The 26,129-nt window shown below is 46.4% G+C and overlaps 1 protein-coding gene across 4 annotated transcripts; it reads right to left on the minus strand.

Annotated features, from left to right (window-relative positions):
- Positions 1-583: 583 nt before the first annotated feature.
- On the minus strand, positions 584-26,129 carry LOC129865315 (protein-methionine sulfoxide oxidase mical3b-like). 4 transcript variants are annotated; one of them, XM_055937995.1, is made up of 34 exons: positions 25,790-26,129; positions 24,182-24,558; positions 23,869-24,076; positions 23,609-23,725; positions 23,345-23,446; positions 22,899-23,155; positions 21,941-22,198; positions 21,677-21,792; positions 21,294-21,420; positions 21,109-21,202; positions 20,862-21,009; positions 20,107-20,303; positions 19,779-19,879; positions 19,579-19,677; positions 19,261-19,395; positions 18,669-18,758; positions 18,337-18,425; positions 18,028-18,088; positions 16,385-16,498; positions 11,938-12,130; positions 10,149-10,279; positions 9,813-9,885; positions 9,297-9,534; positions 8,930-9,129; positions 8,654-8,731; positions 6,823-8,139; positions 6,655-6,755; positions 5,772-5,858; positions 4,716-4,982; positions 3,709-3,802; positions 3,488-3,538; positions 3,279-3,378; positions 1,338-1,411; positions 584-1,234 (listed from the first exon to the last, which is right to left on the minus strand). In XM_055937995.1, exons 2-34 carry the CDS (start codon positions 24,521-24,523, stop codon positions 1,047-1,049), a joined length of 5,847 nt encoding a protein of 1,948 aa, XP_055793970.1. In that variant the 5' UTR covers positions 24,524-24,558; positions 25,790-26,129; the 3' UTR covers positions 584-1,046. The 4 variants fall into 4 exon arrangements, with proteins under 4 accessions (XP_055793970.1, XP_055793967.1, XP_055793969.1 ...); XM_055937992.1 differs by lacking the exons at positions 8,654-8,731; positions 18,028-18,088; positions 18,337-18,425; positions 18,669-18,758 and having other exon boundaries at positions 25,790-26,127; XM_055937994.1 differs by lacking the exons at positions 8,654-8,731; positions 16,385-16,498; positions 18,028-18,088; positions 18,337-18,425; positions 18,669-18,758 and having other exon boundaries at positions 25,790-26,128.

Raw genomic sequence — 26,129 nt, forward strand, 5'->3', positions numbered from 1 at the left:
TGTGGCAGCCACTCCCTCAGGTAGCCTTAACTCACTGACCAGTGAAGTCCTCAATATCCAACCATGCTCCAGAACAGGCACCTGGGTTCATGCCTACAACCCTGTGCTTCGGGGTCCAGAGCCACAGACTTTGCACTTCCCTCTGTATTTTTTACATTGCGAATTGAAGAAAATCCACACAAAACAGGTATTTTGAACCTACAACTCTTTGGCTACAAGGCAGGGATTTAACCCCAGAGCCACATTCTCAACCCTGGAATAGTTATTTCCATATATTTGACAGTAGCAGAAAGGAAAGCACAGGTAATGAGACGTAAACCCACAACCTCTTGGCTTCATGGCAAATATTTAACCCCAGAGCCACAAACTCCTTCAGATACTATATTGCCACCCCTTTATACAAGTGGCAGGTTTAGAAAGTAGTGAACAAGTTGAGAGTAATCTCAGCAGCCATTTTTGACTGCACACAATATCCACACCTGTGCAGGAGGCAGACTGCATTAAAAAAAAATCCCTCCCTAGCTCACAGGAATCCCCACCCCCAGTCCCCCTTATCATCTTAAAATGTTCAAACATGACAACATGATGTCAGAATGTCTTTATTATCCAATGTATGATGTAAAACATAATTAGTGTAATTTAAAAAAAAGAAAGTTTTTAAAAAATTGTATGGTTTCTTTTTACATAATATACATTTCTCTAAATTGTTAATGAATAACAATAAAAATCATTCAAACATGCCATATATCGCCGTAACAACAGCCTGGGTGAGTATAGTGCGCATAGAACATCGAGCCATCTCAAAGGCCCATCAGTCAGTGGGTCAGGGGTGTAGCAGGATGGGTGTAGCAGTGGGGATTAGGGAAACATATCCAATCCTTAAAATGAATCATCCAGACACAGTCCCGCCTTGATCCTGGTCATAATGTTGTATCAGAGGCGAAGTGACCTCACAACCATGACCCTGATCGCAGCTTTAGAGAGGAAGTGACGTGAGTGTCTGTTGCTTAGGCTCCGTTGTGCAGGCCCAGGCTCCGGGATAGAGCTCAGGCCCAGTTGTGCAGGCCCAGGCCCCGGGACAGCATGATGGCCTCCAGGTCTCTGTCCTCCTGGCTCTCCTGCAGCCGCTGCTCCTCCAGCAGAGACACCAGAGCATCTCTCTGCTCCACCACCTCCAACATCTCCCCCAGGATTAGCTTCTCCTCAGCCAGCTCTGCCTCGCCCTTCAGGTGGTCTGAAAGAGAGGGCGTGAGAGAAGGATGAAAACAGAGAATATATTAAGAGCGTTATGGTACAGTATGACGTGTGCGTGTTTGCATGTGTATGAGTGGACTTACCATCCACGGCCATCCTCTCTCTGAGCTCCTGTTGAAGACGGCTCTGTCTGTCCTCCAACTCCAGCTCCCGAGCACTGATGGAGAGACAGTTGCCATGGAGACCATGTCAGTCCACAGAGACACTGATTGACTCAGATAATTGCATACTGCACCGAGGCATACTACATACTGCCATTCCGTCATAAGTGCTCATACTAGTCATACATTTGGGCAGCACAAAGCACAGAGCCCAGTGGTGACTGGGGAAGATGAGGGGTGGGGGTGTGTGTCTATTTGTCAATAACAACTGGTGTGCGATGTCTAATATTAAAGAAGTCTCGCGGTATTGCTCGCCTGAGGTAGAGTACCTTATGATAAGCTGTAGACAACACTATCTACCAAGAGAGTTCTCATCTATATTATTCATAGGGGTCTATTTACGACCATAAACCGATGCTGCCACTAAGACCGCACTCAACCAACTCTATAAGGCCATAAGCAAACAAGAAAATGCTCATCCAGAAGTGACGCTCCTTGTGGCCGGGAACTTTAATGCAGGCAAACTTAAATCCATTTTACCTCATTTCTAGCAGCATGCCACATGTGCAACCAGAGGGGAAAATAATTATTTTTTTTAAACTCTAGACCACCTTTACTCCACACACAGAAATGCATACAAAGCTCTCCCCCGCCCTCCATTTGGCAAATCTGACCATAATTATATCCTCCTGTTTCCTGCTTACAAACAAAAACTAAAGCAGGAAGTACCAGTGATTCGCTCAATATGGAAGTGGTCAGATGACACGGATGCTAAGCTACAGGACTGTTTGCTAACACAGACTGGAATATGTTCCCGGGATTCATCCAACGGTAATGAGGAGTATACCACCTCAGTCATCAGCTTCATCAATAAGTGCATCGACGAAATCATCCCCACAGTAACCGTACGTACATATTCCAACCAGAAGCCATGGATTACAGAACATCATTAAGTTTGCTGACGACACAACGATGAGACGGCCTATAGGGAGGAGGTCAGAGACCTGGCAGTGTGGTGCCAGGACAACAACCTCTCCCTCAATGTGAGCAAGACAAAGGAGCTGATCGTGGACTACAGGAAAAGGCGGGCCGAACAGGCCCCCATTAACATCAAGTGGGTTGAGTTTCACGTTCTTTGGTGTCCACATCACCAACGAACTATCACGGTCCAAACACACCAAGACAGTTGTGAAAAGGGCACGACAACATTTTTCCCCCTCAGGAGACTGAAAAGATTTGACATGTGTCCCGAGATCCTGAAAACGTTCTACAGCTGCACCATCGAGAGCATCCTGACTGAGCTTGGCATCTGACCATAAGGCGCGACAGAGGGTAGTGCGTACGGCCCAGTACATCACTGGGACCAAGTTTCCTGCCATCCAGGACCTATATACTAGGCGGTGTCAGAGGAAAGCCCCAAAAATTTTCAGACTCCAGTCACCCAAGTCATAGACTTTTATCTGCTACCGCACGGCAAGCGGTACCAGAGCGCCAAGTCTAGGACCAAAATGTTCCTTAACAGCTTCTACCTCCAAGCCATAAGACTGCTGAACAATTAATGAAAGGGCCACCGGACTATTTACGGACTATTTACCCCCCTCCATTTGTTTTGTACACTGCTGCTACTCGCTGTTTATTATCTATGCATAGAGTCACTTCTCCCCTAACTACATGTACAAATTACCTCAACTAACCTGTACCCCCGCACATATACCCGGTACCCCCTGTATATAGATTCATTATTGTTCTTTTATTGTGATAATTTTTACTTTTGTTTATTTGGTAAATACTTTCTTGAACTGCACTGTTGGTTAAGGGCTTGTAAGTAAGCATTTCACGGTAAGGTCTACACTCGTTGTATTCGGCGCATGTGACACAAAGTTTGATTTGACATAGGGGGTCAAATGTCAGATAGATACTCACAATATCATGAGTTCTGACTCATAGCGCATCAGACAGTTCTTCTGCTGGACCAGCTTGAACCACTGCTGCATCAGAGCTGGGTCATCCTGCCTGCCCATGACTAAAGGAGAGGAAAATGGAAAGAGAGGGAGGGGTGTAAGGAAGCAGGGCTTAGATTGGAGGGTAATGAATAGTATGAGGGAATACAGCATAGTATGTGAGGTACATACCGCCAAGGTGTAAGTCCAGCTCTTCACTGTCATTCGACTCTCCCCAGTAGTCTATAATGAGAACATACAAGGGAGTTGACCACATGACCACACGTACACTGATCATTTGCTTAGTCAAACTAACTAAGAGTAATATAGGTAAAACAAACCATGATGTCAAACAAGCGTGTAAAAAGTGTGTGTGTGTGTGTGTGTGTGTGTGTGTGTGTGTGTGTGTTTACCTGCTTCCCCTCTCAAGGCCTTCTCAACAGCCACACCCCTCTCCTCCAGCTGCCTCTGCTTCTCCTCCACCTGCTCCAACTGCCTTTGGATCATCTGACAGGGAACATTTTATACACTCAAGCCCTGTTTATACCTGATTCGAACACGCATTATTTGTCTTGATCTTGTCCACATTCTGATTGGCCCACATTTTCAGACAGGTGTAGACGATTAGAATACGCATTTGATCTGATTGTGAGCAGATCTTCCTGATCACCGCCGGAGGTAGTCAGGCACGCATCGGCTGTGTTTACACAGGTAGCCCTATTCTGATATTTTTCCTTTAATTGGTATTTTTACCAATCAGATCAGCTCTTTAGCCAATAATTGAGCAAAAGATCAGACTGGGTCTGCCTATGTATATGCAGCCAATGTGTCTGGATATCTTACAAGTGTAGACAAATGCGGACAGTGAATCCATTTAAATAACTATTATCACGCATTCTAAAATCATTGACAGGTGGCACCATTGACTTATGGCATCAATACGTGTCTTATAAAATGCACGAGCTGGCGCACACCCAGAGAAAATGGTTTAGTGTAGAGGTGCTGACTAACAGTGAATAAACTGTAAGCTATAAAAACAAAGAGAGTCGCAAGCTCAATGCACAATCTCCCGGTTATTTATTAGGTAAACCAAATATTACCGGGAGTTTATACTCACTTTGTTTTTATAGCTTACAATCAATATATGTGTCTTAAAATGAATAAATAAAGAATAGCTGTCAAATAATTTGCATACAGGGAGGGACCAGGAAATGGTCCTGTATGGTCAGAACGCAGAAACAGTGGAAGGATGGATATAAGATATTTGAATACCACGACTAGACATATTTCTGAAAATGTGGACACAATCAGATCAAGACAAAAGATGCATGCTAGCGCCATCTACAATACCAAGGAGGCTTTACACAAATCATACGCACTCACACAAATGAGACACAGACATTATAAACCTGCATCTTACCTGGGCTCTGTGCAGTCTCTTGAGTTGCTCTTGTTTGGCCTGTTTACGTGCTGCCCTCTGCACTCTGCGTGTTAACCTGGCGTCTAGCTGCTCCTCCTCTGGGTCTCTCTCTCTGTGGAACATGGCCTCTGACACATCCAGGCTGGACGGGTCCTTCAGGTCCTTCATGTGCACCAGTACCCCCACAACTTCCGTAGGGCACGATGACTTCCGCTGTGTATCTATATGGGGGGAACTGTCCCTCTCCCTCTCCTTCCCCACGTGCCTCTGTAGGAGAGCGAGAGAGAATCAGCCGGCTACACACAGACACACACACATAGCATGCGTGCACACAGACACACACACCATTAAGATTCGACCACAGCAACAAATACATACACACTACACACTACTGGGTATACACACTACTGAGGGTTAGGGACGATAAGGACGCAGCACAGAGCACAGAAAGGCTTGATGCAACCAATGAGAATTGTCACACTACCTTAATGGCATACGCCCTCTTAAAGGCCAGGGCATGAGGTACATATGCAGACTTGGAAAGACGAAGACCAAAAAACAATCAAAATCGGGCCCACACTATGTCTAGTTCAGACAAAACGTACTCTAAATCAGAACTTACAAACTATTTACTACACCTATAAACAACCCATCTACAAAATGGGAGACACGTAACCATCTACACAATGGGAGAAACGCAACCATCTACACAATGGGAGAAACGCTACAATCTACACAATGGGAGAAACGCTACCATCTACACAATGGGAGAAATGTAACCATCTACACAATGGGAGAAACGCTACCATCTACACAATGGGAGAAACGCTACCATCTACACAATGGGAGAAATGTAACCATCTACACAATGGGAGAAACGCAACCATCTACACAATGGGTGAAACGCAACCATCTACACAATGGGAGAAACGCTACCATCTCCACAATGGGAGAAACGTAACCATCTACACAATGGGAGAAACGTAACCTCTCTCAGTAACTCTGCTGTAACGATCTCTAACTGGACTAGGACACAGCAGCCACAAAGTAGCATACCTCCCCTTCCTCATTCTCCTCTTCCTCCTCCTCCTCAATGGTTTCCTTCTGAAGGTCTGACGTTAGGTCAAACAGCTCCAGACGAAGCTAAAAACATTAATCCATTAAAACGTTTACCTGAGCCTCTGAAGACAGGAGATATGGTAACCAACAAAGACCAGATATCCCCTAACACATATGACATCAGCCTCTTATAGTGTGAATGCATTTCCTCCAAACAATCACTGTAAAGACTGCTGGCATATGTAACGGATGTGAAATGGCTAGCTAGTTAGCGGGTACGCGCTAATAGCGTTTCAATCAGTTACGTCACTTGCTCTGAAACCTAGAAGTAGTGTTTCCCCTTGCTCTGCAAGGGCCGCGGCCTTTGTGGAGTGATGGGTAACGATGCTTCGTGGGCGACCGTTGTTGATGTGTGCAGAGTGTCCCTGGTTCGCGCCCGAGGTCGGAGCGAGGGGACGTACTAAAGTTATACTGTTACATTGATGCTGTTGACCCGGATCACTGGTTGTTGCGGAAAAAGGAGGAGGTTGAAAGGGGGGTGAGTGTAACGGATGTGAAATGGCTAGCTAGTTAGCGGGTACGCGCTAATAGCGTTTCAATCAGTTACGTTACTTGCTCTGAAACCTAGAAGTAGTGTTTCCCCTTGCTCTCTTTTGTGGAGCGATGGGTAACGACGTTTCGTGGGTGTCAGTTGTTGATGTGTGCAGAGGGTCGGGTCGGGGCGAGGGGACGGTCTAAAGTTATACTGTTACACATACACAGAGCTGTAGAGCTGAACATAGGTCTGTAGTGACATCGCTGACTCTCACTGTCAGAGCTGTAGTGTAATGTCAGCCTGCTGCTCTAAGATCAGTGGTAGTGTTAGTAGTGATGTCCTTACGTTGGCCTTGGGGTTCATGGAGCATCTCTCCATCACAACAGAGCAGGTGATGTCTGACTCCTCCGGCTCCGACCAGCTCTGGCGCTCCCTGAACTTCACACCTGCACAAACACAGAGGTTAACCATAGGAAATCACTATACCAGATCACCAGAGTGTGTGTGTATTACCTCTTCTCTCCGCAGATGTTTTCCTCCTGCCCTGCTCTTTGGGGGCTGGGGCTGTTGTCATAATGGGAAGGGAAGTCCTGCCCTTCTTCTTCCGGTCCTTCTTATAGCCAGAGAAGACAGCTCTCCACAGGCCCAGGGGTCCACCTTCTCCTATGCCCGCTTCCGACACACTCTGGCTGGGGGGCTGGTTGTCCCTGCGGCACTTACGTGAAGGGAAGAGGGAGCCCCCCTGGAGTTGTGTGAGGAGGAGGGGAGGCAGGCTCTCTGCGAGTCTGCGGGGGTCTAGACCACCTCTGCTCTTCCCTGGGAGAGGCTCCCTTCCCAGGGGGATTTTCGTATCCTCCCAGCCCACTCCCATGGCTGCTCTCTCTATCTCCCTCCTCCTCTCCATCTCCCTCTTCCTCCCGATCTCTCTCTCGTCTCTGGGCACTGCCTTAAGGGGCTTCAGGGGGGACAAAGGGGGGTTGATGTCCTCTAAGGGGTCTATTACTACACCTTTACACAGCTGCTCGCCAAGAGACCCCGCCCCAACAGACCCCCCCGCAACAGATCCCCTTCCCCCATCCATGTCCCATGGTTTCAGCTTCTTGCCCCTGACCCCCACAACAGCCGACACCATGATAGGTGCGGGGGCAAATCGAGGGGCAGAGCGAGAGGTGGGGCTTTGCAGTGACTCCGCCTCCACAGCAGGGTGGGGCAGGCTATCCCAGCATGCCTTGAGCTGGGCGGGGGGAGGGATGCCGGGAGGGGTGAGAGGGTCCGAGGTAGAGGTGGTGGAGCTCCCGCCCACACCGATCCCCGAACTACTGCTGGAGTCACGCACCCTCTCCCTCTCCTTCCCCCCTCTCTCCCTCTCCTCTCGCTCTTTTCTCTCCTTCATCTCTTTCTTCTCCCCATCCTCCTCTCCCTCGTCTGGACCCGGGGAGCAGCCAGAGGTGGTGGAGGAGTTGGGGGAGGAGTAGGTAAAGACAGAGGAGTCTGGAATTGAGACTGAGGACGTGGGTGTGGGTGCATGCGACGTTAAGGGTGTGAACGGTGTTGAGGCAGTGGCTGGAGTGGAGAAGGTGATATTGGGTACACTGGTGGGGCTGAATGGACCGTGTGTGTCGGGTGTTGTCGAGTCAGGCAGTTGTATGTCAGTCGTGTGTGTGTCTGGAGAGTGTGTGTCAGGCGTGTGTGTGGCAGGTGTGTGTGTGTCTGGAAAGTGTGTGTCTGGAGAGTATGTGTCTGGAGAGTGTGTGTCTGGAGAGTGCGTGCTCTGCTGCCACTCGTCCAACGAGGCTACCTCCTCAGCGGTGAGGGGAGATGCTCCTTCCCCTGAGAGAGAGAGAGAGAGAGAGAGAGAGAAAGGGAGGGGGGAAAAGAGAGAGATGAATAGAGAGAGTTGTAGGCGGAGTAAGGGAGAGGGAGAGAGAGAGAGGGAGGGGAAGTAAAGAGAAAGTCAGAATCCCTACAGAGAAAACTAGATAGCATGTACGCCTGTGTCGTACAGAAAATATTGCTTGTGAGCCACAGTTGGCATTGAGCGAGAGTAGGTATTCGTTTTTTTTTTGTCATTGTTTAGCAACACTGTAGACTTGATGAGGCAAAGGATGGTAGTAATAAGGTTTGGGCAACCACAGCCACCAAAGCCATTGGACAGTGGTGCAAGAATCACTTGTCTATGTCCATGGGGTGCAATAGGTGGGGAAGTTACTGTAACTTCGGCCTACTAGTGTGTCATTATGCTCAAGGACACAACAAAACATGAAAAATGGTTAGTAACAAATCAATTACCATAATAAAAATGATAAACATGTTTTGTTAGCTTTCTCTCATGTGGCGGTGCCACCTGTCTCCTCCACCTCTTCTAGAGGAAGGAGCCACAGACCTGAGTGACGCTCCCTCTCCCACGGACAGTACTCCCCTTCTACCAGCAGGGGGAGACACACCAAATAGAGAGACAGGCAGGGAGGGAGGGCACGCACAGATAGAGAGAAAGAGGGTTGAGAGAACAGAACAGAGGAAAGGAGGGGAAAGGTGAGGAAAGGAAACTAGTCTAAAAACAAATCTTTCTAACTAACAACACTTAGAGACACACACACAGGAAAAAAAAAAGCCCAATTACCATCACTAGATAACTCATCATCATCATCATCTTCATCAACCTCTCCTTCCTCCTCTCCTTCTTCTGTCTCTTCTTCGTCATCTCCTCTCTCTCCTCGGAGGCGTGCGTGTAGTTCCATGGCCTTCCTCCATGAGTCTCTAGCCAGGTCATTGGTTAGAGCCCGCTGCCTCTCCCCCTCCTCTTCCGTTTCTGATTCTGAACTATGAGGAGAGAGGAAGGCAATTACTGTGTGTGTGTGTGTGTGTGTTTGTGGGTGTACAAGAGAAAAGTGGGAGAGACAGAGGGAGAGGATATGGGAGATAGATAGCGAGAGAGAAAAAGGGGGAGAGAAAGAGGACAGATAAATGTTTGTTTTTGTAATGCTGACCTGGAGCCCTCGTTGTCCCACAACGAGCTGCGCTTGTGATTGGCCTTCTTCTCCTCTGTCACCAACAGACTGAGGTTGTAATTGGCCAGCGTCTCCTCTGGCACCTCCTCCGGCTCATCTGTTAGCTGCTCAGTCTCCAGGCTCCCCAAGCTCCCACGGTAGTTCTCCAGCTCTATACGTTCTGGCGTGCCGCGCACGCGCTTAGCCAAGCCACACTCCCTCTCAATCAGAGATGCCACTGAGCACACACACGCACACATACACACACACACATACACATAGAAGCTTTACCAAGCCGGACCCACTCCCAATCAGAGACGCCACTGAGAAACACACACACACAGACATACACTTAGCCAAAGTCAATGTCACATTCTTTGCGCACTCAGGACATTCTTTACACACTCAGCGGCGTCACTAAGAAACACATTCTGTGCACAAACACACACACACACGTCACAAGCATTACGAGTGAAAACACACACACGACACAGATACATGAAGCGCTTGGCTTACCTGAGGACCTGCGATCTGCTGTCATCACAGTTACTGAGGAGCGAGGGTTAGTGGACAGAGCAGCTTGGGACTCCTGGAAGGAAAGAGCAAAAGAGGGGTCAAAGATTATTTTTATTTTTTTACCCAAAAAACTCCAAGGATCAGTGTATTGATCTACAGAAAAGCTCATACATATTACGTATTCTCCTCAAAACAATATAATATACAGCGAGAGAGAGAGAGCCATCAAATGAAACCTTAATTGCTATGTCTATACAAATATCAGGAGTTAAAACCCCAGGTCAGCCAAGAGCTTCCATTTAGCCAGAGTACGAGGGGAAAGGCAGAAGTCCTTACCAGGAGGGTCCGCTGAGAGGGGGTCCGTTCGTAGGGGGCTGGGTGCTGGTCGGAGGTAGGAGGGGCTGGTCTCTTCCTCTGGACCGGCCCAACCAGACGGAGGTCATAGTGCGGCTTACAGTAGAACTTCCCTACACACAGAACCAATGTGTTAGAACACTATACATAGAACCGCCCTACACACAGCAGTTTGAGAACCTCACTACACTAAGAATTGCAGCTTGAGGACTGCACTACAGAGAGATCTGCAGCTCCCATGCATCTTACCGAAGAACTTTAAACAAAAATAACACAAAAAGTGTTATCTAACGACACTAGAAGTACAGAGAAAACAGTGTTATATATCTTACAAGTCTCATCCTCAGCTAAGTATTTTTCAATTCCCACACAAAGAAAACAGTGTCCCTAGACCTTGAGGAGAAGTCTCGCAGCTTCCCGGAAAGGAATGGGGAGAATGAAATAGAGTTGTGTCTTACACTGTGACTCCTCCATAGAAAACAGTGCAGGTCTACAGAATTGACGGGAAGACACACTCGATCTGGTCCTTACACTGACAGACCACTTCATATATAGTCGACCCTACACACGCTCCTCTCCCGCCTCACCTCAAACGGTTATCATGTGACACCTCATCCCTGATTGGTTGAACGGTTTGAATTAAACGTAGAGATTAGCTCCTGACATGACAACACTGGCATCTTTTGTATCACATCTCTAAGAGGCACAATACACACACACAGTCACACACACGCGAGCAGGCATGCACACACGCAACACCAGAGGCTTTTATGGGCCCTAAGTGAGATTTGGTTGGGGGGGGGGGACACCTTGTGGGCAAAACATTTTGGATGGCCCTCCTATTCACGGCAGAGAGAAACGTTTTACGTTTAACATTTAATTTCCTGCAGTTATACACATTTCGCGATGGGGCAGAGAGAAAATGTTGCAATTTTACAGGAAATGTCTTGCAATTCTAACCATTTTGCCATGGGGTGGACAGAGCTTTTTGCAGTTTTAAAGTTTATTTCCTGCAGTTCTACACATCTTGCCATGACTTTTGTCATGTTAATGATATCTGATTGAGAGTGACTAACAAAATCAATGGGGGCCCCGTGGAGGTCAGAGCCCCTGTGAACATGTCCTGCATGCACGGTCGGTGTTCGGCCTTGATTACTACAAATTTAGATAGTTTAGCTAGCTAACTTACCAATCTAAAAATTGTTAGCTGACATGGCTAATTGAGTGACTGTCAGTGACTGACATAACAAGATAAAAACTGCTGATGCACAAACAAATGTAGAAATTGCACCTTGTGAATTCTACAGTAATTTGAGTCCCCGACTGAGGCACCCCCCACACACACACCCCATCAAAGATACACAACCACACAGTCAGTCCAGGGAGCCCCAGGCCCCAACTGTGCAGTAAGCAACACACTGAGTTTGTGTTCTTCATGCGTTAACTGAGTTGGTCTCTGGTCTGCTGATAACCTGGAAGCCTTACAAAGTGATCATGCAGTGTAACATCAACCCTGAGGGCAGATTGGCGCAAGTGTGATTGAGTGTCACTGACCCTCGTAAACTACAGGTCAGAGCTGCATTCAAGATAACACAATAATGTGTGGTTAAGCATATAAAACAAGTTGAGGCAGTGTTTCAGTACCAAGACCATGCTGGGCTGGTAGTGGTATTTTCAGTGTGTGTGTGGTAGGGCAGCCCTTGTCATTCATTGGAGTTACCCACTTTTAACATTACTCTCTAACCCTATGGAGCTCAGTGACCCCCCTCACCGTTAGGTCGGTCGTAGGCGTAAGAGGCTAGGCGAAGAGTGGAGCTGCAGTGGTCACACTGGAAGCAGCTCCGGTGGAAGAACAGTCCCTCAGCACTGAGTCTCTCCATCACGTACACACGCTTACTGCAGAAGAAACACACGTCACTGGCCCCTCCTGGCCCTGGCCCCGCCAACACAGAGTGAACGCCAGCCTGAGAGGGGGGGGGGCGGGAAGAGAGAATAAGCTGTGATACATGGATGACCTCACTTCAGAGTTAGCCAAACAAAAACACATTTACTAGAAGAACCGTGCAAATGCAAAGTTTGGTAACAGAATTATGGTAAAATATCCCTCAAGTTTTTGTGTCCCCCTTTTTCCAAAAAAGATTCAATATCTGTTAAATTAAGATTCAACCATCAGGTGTCAGCTATGACATGACACATTGACCTAGATTTTATTTTTTGGTTATTGAAATTGATTTACACCCGGTAACAGAATTGCAGAATTCCGTTCTCTTCATGGTGATGTTTGCTAAATAGGTACACAAAATGTATAAACATGATGCAGATTACAGGGAGGGGGGGGGGGGGGGGGCTCAGCACCACCCTGAATAAGACATTAGCTCCCCTAAATGCAACACAAGTCAAACTTTTTTTTTGGGGGGGGGGGTCTCTAAGTAATAGTAATTTAACTATTTTCCTAATAGTTTAAAATGTAGTGGTAAATATGTTTTACAGTGGTAAATATGGAATTAAAAGCTTCCAATGACATACAAGTTTCTGTCATAGTTTAAACCATGTATTTCACTGTGGTTGCGCTGTCCACTCAGTAGGGCTGAATTTCACTCTCAGCTGAGCTCCTTTACGCATAGATTTTCCTTTGTAGTTCCTAATTTTCGCCATTTATTTGCCATGCGTCCTTTATGAAATAAAATTTTAAAAGCCTTTATTCCAATGCATTAGAATTCTCCGTTGATTTATAATTGTTTGATTTTGTCAGTCAGCTAGTTAGAGCACTCGTTGCTTTGATTTTCAGGTGCGCGTCTTGTTCTCCCTGCCATCCGTGTCCAGAAGAAGTAGACCATTTATTTTACTTGATTATTTTCTATCAATAGTAATTTTCTTTCCTGCATCAGCTGATGATGGCCGACAATATCACTAGACAACTAGCCTACAGCTACATGATTTGTACAGGGTTGAAGTTCACTGTTCTAATTAACATTTTAAATGCTTAATAATGACAAATAACACTGTCGTTAATGTAAGGAAAGAAAGGTAGTGTTTATGTCACACGATTTGTTTAGACTAGAAGCATTAACTCATGAATTATGATAACTCGTGAACTAGGGTGTAAAAATATTTTGATTCAACTCATGCATTATTTTGAAAGTATGCTACCTATTCTGCGTATGTTCGTGTGTTTAAAATTGCCTTGGCTGAGAGGGTAGGCCTAGTGGAGGGTAAACGCAAGTAAACGCCGTTGACCCACAATTTTCAGAAAAATGCTTTGAAAGTATAGGGACCGTTTTTTTCACCGCGACCGGCAATCAGACTTTACTCACTTTTTTTTTTACCACTACACACTTGCTACGGGTCGGCCTATCTGAAGTTCATGGTAAATACACCCTAACGTTTTTCCCGGGACAGTTTCAGCCCCATTTCAGGCGTCACGACTTTTCAGGCTACAGGAAATGTCAATTTGTCAGCAAGATGCAACAATTAATGTAGGCCTAATCGATGACAATCTCTGAATATCATTAGGCAGACTTTTTGGTGTTTCGTAACAGATGTCTATTTCCATTTAATGGCGCAAGTAGGCCTATAGATGCATTTTGGATACTGGAATTATTTTTGAGTGTAGGAACATGCACAGGTAGCCTACTTTTTAAGTTATTTGTTTGACAATCAGATGAAAATACCATAACTGTTTGTGTTCATGCCACATTAAAAGGGAATACATTTTTACTGTTTCAATTATCTTTATTATTAGGCCCAATAAAAAACGCGGAACCGCGTGCACTCAAACAAGACCAAATTTGTTGGGTCTGGACCCGACCAAATCTGAACCAATCATATATGTCTATGTTTCACAAGTTTGGATATCAAAGCACAGCACAGTAGAGCTCAATAGAGTACAGCACAATAGAGTTCAGTACAGTATAGTACATTATAGGACAGTAAAGTACAGTACAATAGAATACATTATAGTGTACTCAACTCTAGTGTGCTCTTCGAGATGCGGAGGTCTATCCGTAATAAAGAGATGCCCTGCTTTTATGACACCGCACTCCACAAAGCAAGTATAGGCTATAGCTGTGTTTTATCTTGATTATTGTCCAGTCGTGCGGTCGAGTGCTGCAAGGAAAGACCTAATTAAGCTGCAGCTGGCCCAGAACAGAACGGCACGTCTTCATTGTAATCAGAGGGCTGATATAAATACTGTGCATGCCAGTCTCACTTGGATAAGAGTTGAGGAGAGACTGACTGCATCACTTCTTGTTATAAGAAACAATGTGTTGAAAATTCCAAATTGTTTGCATAGTCAACTTACACACAGCTCTGACACACACACTTACCCCACCAGACATGCCACCAGTGTCTTTTCACAGTCCCCAAATCCAGAACAAATTCAAGAAAGCGTACAGTATTATATATAGACATTATTTCATGGAACTCCCATCCATCTCATATTGCTCAAATGAACAGCAAACCTGGTTTCAAAAAACAAATAAAGCAACACCTTTCTCCTATTTGATCTAGATAGTTTGTGTGTATTTATTATGTAGGTTACGTGTGCCATTTTTTAATTGATGTAGTTCCATCCTTGAGCTGTTCTTGTCTATTAATGTTTTTGCAACAGCTAATGGGGATCATGATAAAATACCAAATACCTAATGTGTACTGTACTGAACTCTACAGTACAGTACTGAACTATACACTACAGTACTGAACTATATACTACTTTTCTTTACTGTACTTAACTCTACTCTATTGTACAGTACTGAACTGTACTCTACTGTGCTGTATTGTACTTTACTGTGCGGTGCAAACTTGTGAGGCTGCAGGTAGCCTAGCAATTAAGAGAGCTGGGCCAGTAACCAAAGGGTCATTGGTTTGATTCCCGAGCCGACTAGGTGAAAATCCGCCGATATGCCCTTGAGCAAGGTACTTAACCCTAATTGCTCCTTTAAGTCGCTCTGGATAAATTACTCAAATGTAAATGTGAACCCAACTGTGGTTTGAGACTACTATGGTTTCCCATTGTAGCAAACTCAATTGCAGAAAATCCGTTACCGATAGATTTACTGATACCGAATTGATATCAGTAAAAACCAGTGGTGGAAAAAGTACCCAGTTGTCATACTTGGGTTAAAGTAAAGATACCTTAATAGAAAATTACTTAAGTAAAAGTGAAAGTCACCCAGTTAAATTCTACTTGAGTGAAAGTCTAAAAGTATTTGGTTTTAAATATACTTCGGTATCAAAAGTAAATGTAATTGCTAAAATAAAAACATTTTTTATTCCTTATATTAAGCAAACCAGATCACACTATTTTCTTGTTTTTCTATTTACTGATAGCTAGGGGCACACTCCAACCCTCATCATTTACAAACAAAGCATTTGTGTTTAGTGAGTCCACCAGATCAGAGGCCGTAGGGTTGACAACAGATGTTTTCTTAAAAGTGTGCAAATTGGACCATTTTTCTATCCTGCTAAGCATTCAAAATGCAACGAGTACTTTTGGGTGTCAGGGAAAATGTATGGAGTACATAATTTTATTTAGGAATGTAGTGAAGTAAAAGTAAACGTTTTAAAATAGTAAAGTAACGTACAGGTACCCCAAAAAACTATTTAAGTAGTACTTTGAAGTATTTCTACTTAAGTATGTTACACCACTGGTAAAAACACTATTACTAATTGATTGGTATACCTTTACTTGTTACTTCTGTGAACTTTCATTGTACTCCCTCCTCATGAGGTAGAGAAATTCAAATTCAAAGATATGTGGGTTTTTGGTGCAGAATTTCACAGTACAAGGCAATGTTTCTTAAACTTACATTTCTCCAAAACTAAATATAAGTGTTGATATTAGTTGGCAGGGGTCTTTACTTCAACCTTATTGTGTTTTGATACATTTATAATACCTTTTAGACTTTTTCTGGTAGATGTTTTCTAACATCCCCTTTCTATCTGTTTGTCCAGAAATCAAAACCTTTGTTTATTCCTAATTTTTGGGATGAAAATGGTTGAAAAATGTATATATGCCATAATAACAAAAATAAATAGACTCCTAGCTTTCATTTGACATCCAACTTGACATGCTCCTATAAACTTCACCTTGGCGCTCATGGATACTTTTACATGGAAATGGCCTACTTCAGAACCAGCCTAGATAGGGTATAATCCAATGCCGCCTATTGACAGTATTAGTGTGAGTGAGTCGATTCATTCAAATCAATTCTTACTGATTCCTTCCTATCAGGAGTATGCTGGGGTGACGGTGACTCCTGACTTTGAAGCTGACAGGATATCTGTTCAGCCAATGAGCTCACTCCCCCTGTGTACATCTGAACGTATTTCTAAAAGACAACAGGAGAAAAGAGAGGCAAGAGATGAGGACGAAGGACAGAACAAACAGTAAACACACACAGACACACTCACTAGGGATGACACAATCGGAGCCATAAACATGTTGCTGTGTCATAGATGTGGAAATGGAACACAAAGCTCGAAACATCCAACCCCTATTGGATTCTGTCATTATACTCATTTAACCCTCTTTCTGTTGCAGCGTAATTAATCATTGTCCAAAAGAATAAATATAAATTTTTATCACTGGGCCCTTTTCTCACACCAATCAAACTTAATTTGTAGGCCAATCAGAGAGGAGTCTGGGGAAAGAAGGCTGTGCAAACATTAACAAAAACCATTCACAGGCCTCTGATTTTTTAAATCTTAAAAGGGAAAATTTCAGTTGCAGCGTTGTCACATGCCACATGCCCTGCGGTAAGTTATACAAATATACTTTCTTAAAGACCAAACAAGATGTACTCTGAATCCAGTTCAGTCCAGTTTACTCCTCTTTCTCCAAAACAACAGTTGTTTATATGAATTACAGTATCATTTAGCACTCTGACACTGCCCTGAGGCCCATAGATTGAACTCAAGTTATAGCCCACTCATGGTCCACACTAGCCCAATAATGGACTGATGGAGCCCAACGTTACTCCTTATAGTCCAAGGATCTTACATGTTCTGTTTAAAGGTGAATTGGCTCTGGAAGCCAAAACAGCCAAATACTCCCTCAAAAATCAATTCCCAATTGCGGTATAGTTCTAGAAACACAAATCCCTCTCATATCACATCAAAATCATTTCACAAATTGAAAATACGGTTGCAGCCGACTGCATTTTTCAGTGACAACACGTTTGTGGCGTCTGTCTGCAGTTTACACACAGGTGTTCAGAGACACAAATAGCTAATTAGCACAGGTAGTCCACTCTGTTTTCCACAAACAAATGCTGCAACATGGAAATGGCTGTGTGAGAACGCTAACCCTAAAAGATGTCTAAGTAATTTAACATTGTGATTTTTTGAAAATGATTTATTGCTTACATGAAAGACGGGTTCCATATGTTTCCAAAACCATACCGCAAGCGATGCGTGTTAATGTTTAGAGCATGCCTCGGGGCTATACTAATGTTTAGAGCATGCCTCGGGGCTATACTAATGTTTAGAGCATGCCTCGGGGCTATACTAATGTTTAGAGCATGCCTCGGGGCTATACTAATGTTTAGAGCATGCCTCGGGGCTATACTAATGTTTAGAGCATGCCTCGGGGCTATACTAATGTTTAGAGCATGCCTCGGGGCTGCCTCGGGGCTATACTAATGTTTAGAGCATGCCTCGGGGCTGCCTCGGGGCTATACCGAGCATGTCTCGGGGCTATTGCCAATTGACGCTAAAGGTAGTTATGAATTGTCTATGAATGGGGTAGGTTCACACTAGGGGTATGGTTAAAGCTTTGACCGTGGGTAACTCTTACTGCCAACGTTCACCATGTATCTGTCATGATTCACTACACAGAGAGAACAATTCATTGCCATACGCCAGATGGCGCAACATTCGTCTGTTGGTTGACGGACTGCGAGTTGCGTAGGATTTGACGCCACCTTTTCGAAAGACAATTCTGAACAGTTGGTCTTTTTTGTCCTGAATATATATCAGGGAACCACTGAGGTAGCCGAGAAGAGACCTCAAAAGTCATCACACCAGTGACACACATTAGTCTACAGATGGGTAATGGGAACTTGGGAAATCTATGAACAATTATGGGTGGCATGGGACATCATTATTAGTCTACATGCCATCTAGTCTACACACAACTACATTACCCAGATTCCTCTGGGGGCGGCGTACCTGCTCCCCCCTGCTGGGCAGAGTGTGACATTTGACCTTTTCCTTGTACTTGAAACTCATCTGCTCCTGCTGCTGTGTGCGCTTCTTCTGGGGTTAGATGGGTTTAGACGGCATCATGTAAGTGGGTGGTTGACGTAGCGAAATAGCGAAATGCTGTGATATCGATTGGAACTAAAGCTAAGAAAGAGCTATGAAAAAAATGCCACGCGACTGAACTACACAACACACAAGCATCCACCCCCATGTGGTGACAGAGAGATACAGCTGTATTAACTCTACAGTCCTCTGAGAACCACAGGTGGAGCAGGTGGGGGACTTATTATTTTGTACCTGTTTCCAGGTGGCAGCGGAGGCCACAAAGGTTGCGTCCTGGGGGTCAGGGGATGCTGGAGGAGGTGGAAGCATGGGCATGGAGTCCCCCTGGTGGTCAGGTAGTAGAGGGAGTGAGGGCTGTGGAGCCGGGACGGCCATGGCTACCTTTATACCATACTACAGCCACAGCCTTAAGCCTCTAGGGCCTAGGCTAAGAGCTACCACTACTAACCCTAACTACCAGTTAATCTTAAGCCATATTGCTGCAACCACAGCTGTCCCCTTCAACCAAATGAACCCTTACTTACTGCTCCAAGGCTCAGTGAGTCCCATTGGCCCTGACCCAAAATACCCATCAGTGCAGCTAATCTGGCTTATCCTCTGAAACCTCAAGAGGAAGTCAGTCAGTCGGCCCACACCTGGAGGATCTAAACTAGCAACAGCTATGGATGACAGACCGTGCTGTAGAAGTTCCTTTATTCTGATTGAAAGCACAGATTTTCAATAAGAATATTTTTGAAAACGTTGACGCTTTGAGCGAGGGAAAACTATCTAAGTAACACCTGAAAACTCTTAGCAGCTAGGAGTTCTGAATTCCATCCCCTCTCACCTGTCTGCGGAGAACTGCAGCTGGCGTGGAGGACGGGCAAGGGGCATTCTCCTCAAACTTGGCCAGCAGCTGATTGGCCATCGAGCGCACTCTGCTCTGGCTTGCTCCACCCACAGAGCACACGGCAGCCTCTTCCTGTGGAAGGCAGAATGGTGGAGAGTTTGACCCGTGCCACTTTAAGGCCAAAGGTTTTGTATAGCTGTTCCCACATTTAAAATACTTTACACTATTGCATGTCATCTCATTCATTTAGTCACAGAACTACCGGCAGTTACAATTTCTCTTACCTAAACCAGGGATACAGGTTACACCCCTCACCTCATAACTGTCCACTAATCTGAGATCTTGTCTCACATCCTCCAGACATGGCCGACTGGTCTTCCTCCTTTTCCCCACCGCATCCTTCTCCTTCTGCTCCTGATGGGAGGGACACAGACAAATATCTGTAAACACACATGCACCGATACACCTACACACAGACAAACAGAGTCCCTACATAAGCAAATAGGGGTGTGTACCTTGGGGTTGCGCTTGCGGGATGGGCTGTGGCCCAGGCGACTGAGGAGAGAGGCAGGACCAATCACAGCAGCCCTCCCATCTGGACTCTCAGTCTGGGATTCTACAGAAAAGGAAAGAGGAGAAGAACAGTCACGCACAGCCATTCCTCATATCCTTTCCTTCACAACCACTGACAGGCAATAGGAATAGAAGAGGGCCGGAGAGGGCCGGAGACGAGGAAGACTATTCAGCATTCTGGAAAGAGAGGGTAGGATAAGAATAGAGGGTGATGAGGAGAATTGAGCATTAACAGTTCTTACCACTGACTACTGTGGTTGAGAAACTCACCGCTTGGGGGCAGTGCGTCCTTGAAGAGCTGGTGAAACTGGCTGAGGTACATGACCATACAGAGAGTGTCCGTTTCACTGACAGACGACATCTCCTCGACAGTCATCACAGGAGAGATGCCAAACTCCTTCTCTGCCACCTCCAACCCCAACCTCATATTCTCCTCCCCCTCATCCTCCTTTAGAGAGTCAACGTCACTGCAGAGAGACGAGAGACTCAAAGTAAGAGAGTCACACACACACACACACACGTGCAAATAGACACACTTTACACACGTACGCACGCGCACACACACGCACGCACGCACGCACGCACGCACGCACGCACGCACGCACGCACGCACGCACGCACGCACGCACGCACGCACGCACACACACACACACACACACACACACACACACACACACACACACACACACACACACACACACACACACACACACACACACACACACACACACACACACACACACACACACACACACACACACACACACACACACACACACGAGCAAGTGGACAAAGAGAGGCACTGATCCAATCAGGCAATTAAAAGGGCACTAATCAGGACCATGTTCTTCTGACTCATCAGCCTCACCACTCTCACACAAACACACATGCACCTGAGCTTGTGTGAAAAGGAAGTGAGACAAACTACATTGCGCCTGAATGCTACCTTTGGGATGAGCTGTATGAGGTGTATGAGGTAAGGTGATTTGTGAGGAGCGTGAGGCTAGAGGTCAGAGGTGACTCACATGAGGTCAGGTCGATAGTGGTGGATGAGGGCACACAAAGCTAGGCCACTCTTCCAGGAAGTAGTGAGGTCGCTAACCGCAACGCCACGGTAACCCTGTGTCTGCTGCTGGCACCATGACAAAAGCTTACTGGAGCGAGAGAAGGACTCTGGGGAACCAGAGAGAAAGAAAACAAATATGAGTGAAGATGACGATTGGTTAGAGTTATGTTAGTGTAGCCGTTCGGTACTCAGAGGGTCAGACTCACCCTGTCGTAGTAGCTTCGGCAAGGGGGATCGGGGTCGTGGTTCCTGGTCCGCACCCGAACCTCCACTCTCTTCTGTGTATATTAGATGCCCCACCTACAGAGATTGTCATCCTCATCCTCATCATCCACAATCATCATCAGACCTGTGTGTGTGTGTATGTGTGCGTGTGTCTGCCTGTGCATACCTGTGCGGGTGTGATGAGTTGGGGGTTGATGTTTGGGTAGCGGGTAGCTGGGTCGACGGTGTATTGACCAAAGTTCTTGTTGACGTTTTCTGGAGAGGCCTGAGGAAGGAGGCGATACAGACTCTCTCTGAAAAAAAGGAAGAGAGTAGAGAGAGAGAATGAGAGGAGAGACAGAGAGGATTATTTAGTGAGGGAATCAGGTGAATGATCATTTGGTTTCCTAGCCTAGGTGCCTGTTGATCGATGATTTTAGCACTGCGTGTATATTTGTGTGGCTTAGGCAGTGTGTTTGTCTATAGGTTTTACAATGTGTAACTTGACAGTGTGCCCATTCCCTGATTGCTGGTGTGTGTCTTCTCCAAACCGCAGACCTGCCCTCTCACCTTTCAGCAAGTATGTCCAGGGGGGCGAGGCCTTGAGCCCAGCTCCGTACCATCCAGGCAGAATCCAATGCTGCCAGGAACCCCCGTGCTATGCCTGTCCCCATGGGCCAGAACGGCTAACACGCACACAAGCAGACACACACACACACACACACACGCACATTACAACCATACGCTACTTACAACAGAATCACTTTCAGAGTATTGCTGACATTAACACTCTTCTATTCTCCCTCAACTCTGCTCCTCTCCCTAACTCCTCACCTCCAGAAGGCTGTCTCCCACCAGTGTGACCAGCAGATGGTGTCCATGTCTCTGTCTGACCAGTGCAGCGTTCTCTGACGCGTACATACAGGTGAAGTCAAACAAGGCAACATCAGGCTGCCCGTAGTGGTTCATGGCAAAGTCCAGGGACGGCAGCTGGTGATTGGTGGAGAAGTCCGCCGCCTCGCGGGCGTAGGCCAGCAGCGCATTCTGGTCCACGTTTCCCCGTGAGAGAAGTGTTTCTGTGTCTGCATAGTCCTGATGGGTATGACACAGTAAACATCAGTACAATAGAATACAATCAATGTTTGAACAATAACACAGTTATACAGTCAATATCAGGGCAGTAGAGAGCAGTGAAATCAACATGAGTAAAATAACAATACAGTCAATGCAGCTGTATCAGTGTGTCATAAAGTACTGTATATATATATATGTGTGTATGCATTGTTTCATGTTTAACATAAAAATAAAAAAAATGCCCCTTTTTCCCCCCAATTTCACGATGTCCAATTGGTATTTGCAGTCTTGTCCCATCGCTGCAACTCTCGTATGGACTCGGGAGAGGCTAAGGTCGAGAGCCAATGCGTCCTCCGAAACACGACCCTACCAAGCCGCACTGCTCCTTGACACACTGCTCGCTTAACTCGGAAGCCAGCCGCACCAATGTGATGGAGGAAACACCGTACAACTGGCGACTGAAGTCAGCGTGCATGCGCCTGGCCCGCCACAAGGAGTCGCTAGAGCACGATGAGACAAGGACAACGCAGCCGGTCAAACCCTCCCCTAACCCGGACGACGCTGGGCCAATTGTGCGCCGCCTCATGGGTCTCCCGGTTGCGGCTGGCTGCAACACAGCCTGGGATCGAACCCGGATCTGTAATGACGCCTCAAGCATTGTGATGAAGTGCCATAGATTGTTGCGCCACTCGGGAGGCCCGTCTGTGTGCGTTGTTACCCGCAGAATGACTCCTTTCTCCAGCAGACTCTGCTTCTTAGCCGTCATCACAAAGTAGTGCGTGTCGTCCTTGTAGTACACTATATTCTCCAGGTCCACTCCCGTGGCGTCCCGTAGCTCCTGAAAGAACCTCTGGTTAAAGATGAAGGCCACTCCGCTGATCTCCTCCACCTTGGCCTCAGCCGTGGTGTTACGGTTCATGAAGTTAGCTGTGATGGCAATGGCCAGCTTGCCACGGAACTCCTTACGCCTGAACCCTGATTGAACACATGGGAGACAGGATGTGATTGCAAACAGGAATTCTGGGATCAGAGGGCAAGAAAAATTCCCTTCCCATAAACGCATTTACTAAGAAATGTGTTCTTTCAGTGATTGGAGGTCTGACTGTTGCTGCCTGAGATCTGTTGCTGTTTCAGTGTTTCGGTAGGTGCTACTAGATGATTTACCTGGCAGTGTGTTCCGTCGTCCATCAGCTCCGATCACCACGTCACACTGCAGTTGGTTAATAGGGTGAGACTTGGGTTTCACCTCCACCCTCCAGCCTACCTCTGAGGCACACACACACATAAAGGCATTACACACACACACATTACACACTCACACACATGAAGGCATTACACACACACACACACATAAAGGCATTACACACACACACACACACACACACACACACACACACACACACACACGCACACAAACAAGGGTCTTACTCTGTTGCTCCTGGTCCGCAGGTGGCTCCACCAGTCCCTTGAACTCTACGTTGACATGGACTTCCACCCCCAGCAACAGAGCCACCTTTAATAACACCAACTGTAACTGCCGTATACCTACAGAGGGCAGGGGGGCAAGAGAGAGAGGGGGAGAGAAATAGGGTATAATGAGAGAGAGGATTCTCTAATGAACATTGAAGCCCCATAGCTGTAACCATGGAGACTCAGGGGTCAAGTGTCAGGGATCATTCCATACTCACTGATGTGGTCAATGGCTCCAGCACAGAACTTGCCGTAGAACTTTTTGGCCCCGAGGCCCCTGAGGTCGTGGATGGTGAAAGGCCAGAGGTGAAGGACGTTGTTCCTGGAGAAGGCATCTCTCTTCTCCAGCAGCACCACTCTGGCCCCCAGGAACCCCAGCTCTACTGCTGTACGCAGACCACACGGCCCCGCCCCGATGATCACACACTGGGAGAGGGGACAGCTGGGATGAGAAGCTAGAAACGTACACACGCTGTGCAGCCTGTGTATTTGAAAATGTTAAATACCAGATTCTAAATTACTAATAAGTACCGTGGTGTTGGCACAGACACGGCCCTTCCCGTATTCGTGGTGGGCCGCCCGTTTGTCCAGTTTGGCCCACAGTGCGTTTGCCTTCCAGTAGCTGAGGCGTTCTTTGAGGGTGTGGTAGAAAGGCCTCTGCGGCTGCGTTGCGGAGTATGTCTGTGGCTGAGTATGTGTGTGTGTGAGCTGAAGGTGCTCACACAGCAGGTTGAAGGCACGGAGTGTCGTTCTGCAGGTAGACGCCTGGACAAACTCATCAAATAGAACCTGGGCGTGGCCCTCCTTCTCTGCCTGCTCCGCCTCGTCGCCCATGGCAACACCGGCAGCAGCTGGGCACCCTGGGAACTCCATCTCAGCTTCCTGTTCCGGGCTCTTTCATTGGCTGCCTGGAACGAGAGAAAAGATAGATAATATTCTATACTGACTTCCCATGTAGAATCCATGGGAACTGTGTTGAGTTATCATTCCAATTCCTTGTCGCACCAATGACAGCAATGGAGTTGGCATTTGCAAAAGCACAAACAGATATGGGACCAGGCTACATGTGTAATAAATTGCTTACAAAACATTTCTACGTTTGCAAGTAGCCTACTGTGTGTGTGTGTGTGTGTGTGTGTGTGTGTGTGTGTGTGTGTGTGTGTGTGTGTGTGTGTGTGTGTGTGTGTGTGTGTGTGTGTGTGTGTGTGTGTGTGTGTGTGTGTGTGTGTGTGTGTGTGTGTGTGTGTGTGTGTGTGTGTGTGTGTGTGTGTGTGTGTGTGTGTGTGTGTGTGTGTGTGTGTGTGTGTGTGTGTGTGTGTGTGAGAGAGAGAGAGAGAGTGTGTGTGTGTGTGTGTTTGGATTAAGGTGTTCTCTGTCTGAGCTGGCTGCATATCAGAGGTTAGGTCCCCTGCTGGGAGGTAGGGCCAGAGATGTTCTTATACTGTTAGAGCCCAGATAAACCAGCTCTCCATGCTGTGCACTGGGCTTATGGGTAATGTAGTATATCCGCTGCTGAGACTCTGGTTGTCACACAATCTAAGCCCTCAGAAAAGTGTACTATATCCTGCTATTGCATTATATTCAGTGCTAAGGACTTGGGGGGAGGAGGTAGAATATGTGCCGACGTCCCAAGACTGGGACAATAACCAAAGCAGTCACCAGACAATACAAAGAGAAAGAGGGAGGGAATGTGCGTGGTTGGGGGGGGGGGGGGGGGGGGGGGGGACAATGCACCCCATACATAGTGGATCCATCCGCACCAAGCACCAAGAGAAACCCACACACATACTCCATCACCCACACACACTCCAATGTCAGCATAGCAGGGGGAGACAGTATAGTAGTTTATTAGATTGAATTAGAACATTTGATAGATACTCTATTAATCCCCCAAAGGGAAATAAACAGCACCGAATAACCACACAAGACTAAAAACCTTAGATAAATAATATACTATCCATTTTAGATGAGTCTAAGTGCCTAGGACATTCTACATAATTACCTTGCACATCAAAAAGCTTTCATTCTTTCAGTATTGTCTGTCCAGTACATCCACACAATACTTTCTAGATAACACATTCAAGTACACACACATACACACATTGACAGAAGAACACACACAAACTGTGTAGGACTTACTGTATGCTGTGTTGTCGTCTGGCCTGTACAGACATTATCACTCTCCAGCTCAGCTGCGGGTTGCCAGGTGTCTCTCAGAATTCGAATGTAAAATCTATCTTCAGCCACAGAAACAACAACCCACAAACCTGCACTGCAGTAGCCTATACCGCAGCCTCCATTGTCTCTGCCTGTCCCCCTCCCTTCCTTATGGTGTGCTGTGCATTATGTTGATACCAGACTCTCCAAGTCTGTCTTTCTCGCTCTCTCATATCCAGACGCTTTTCTCGTCCAAGGTCAGGGAACAGCCAAGTACAGACTCCTCCCACACAGCATGTTCACATAGGCTACAGCACACACA

Source organism: Salvelinus fontinalis, chromosome 11, assembly GCF_029448725.1.
Source record: "Salvelinus fontinalis isolate EN_2023a chromosome 11, ASM2944872v1, whole genome shotgun sequence".
In the NCBI taxonomy this organism is placed as follows: Eukaryota; Metazoa; Chordata; class Actinopteri; order Salmoniformes; family Salmonidae; genus Salvelinus; species Salvelinus fontinalis.

Coding starts and splice junctions, on each gene's coding strand:
- LOC129865315 (XM_055937995.1), bottom strand. CDS start 24,523: ATGGAGTTCCCAGGGTGCCCAGCTGCTGCCGGTGTTGCCATGGGCGAC. Junction 12,131..16,384: donor CTCCTGATAGGAAGGAATCA/GTAAGAATTGAT, acceptor CCCCCCTCTCAG/GCTGGCGTTCACTCTGTGTT. Junction 8,732..8,929: donor TGATGAGTTATCTAGTGATG/GTAATTGGGCTT, acceptor CCCTGCTGGTAG/AAGGGGAGTACTGTCCGTGG.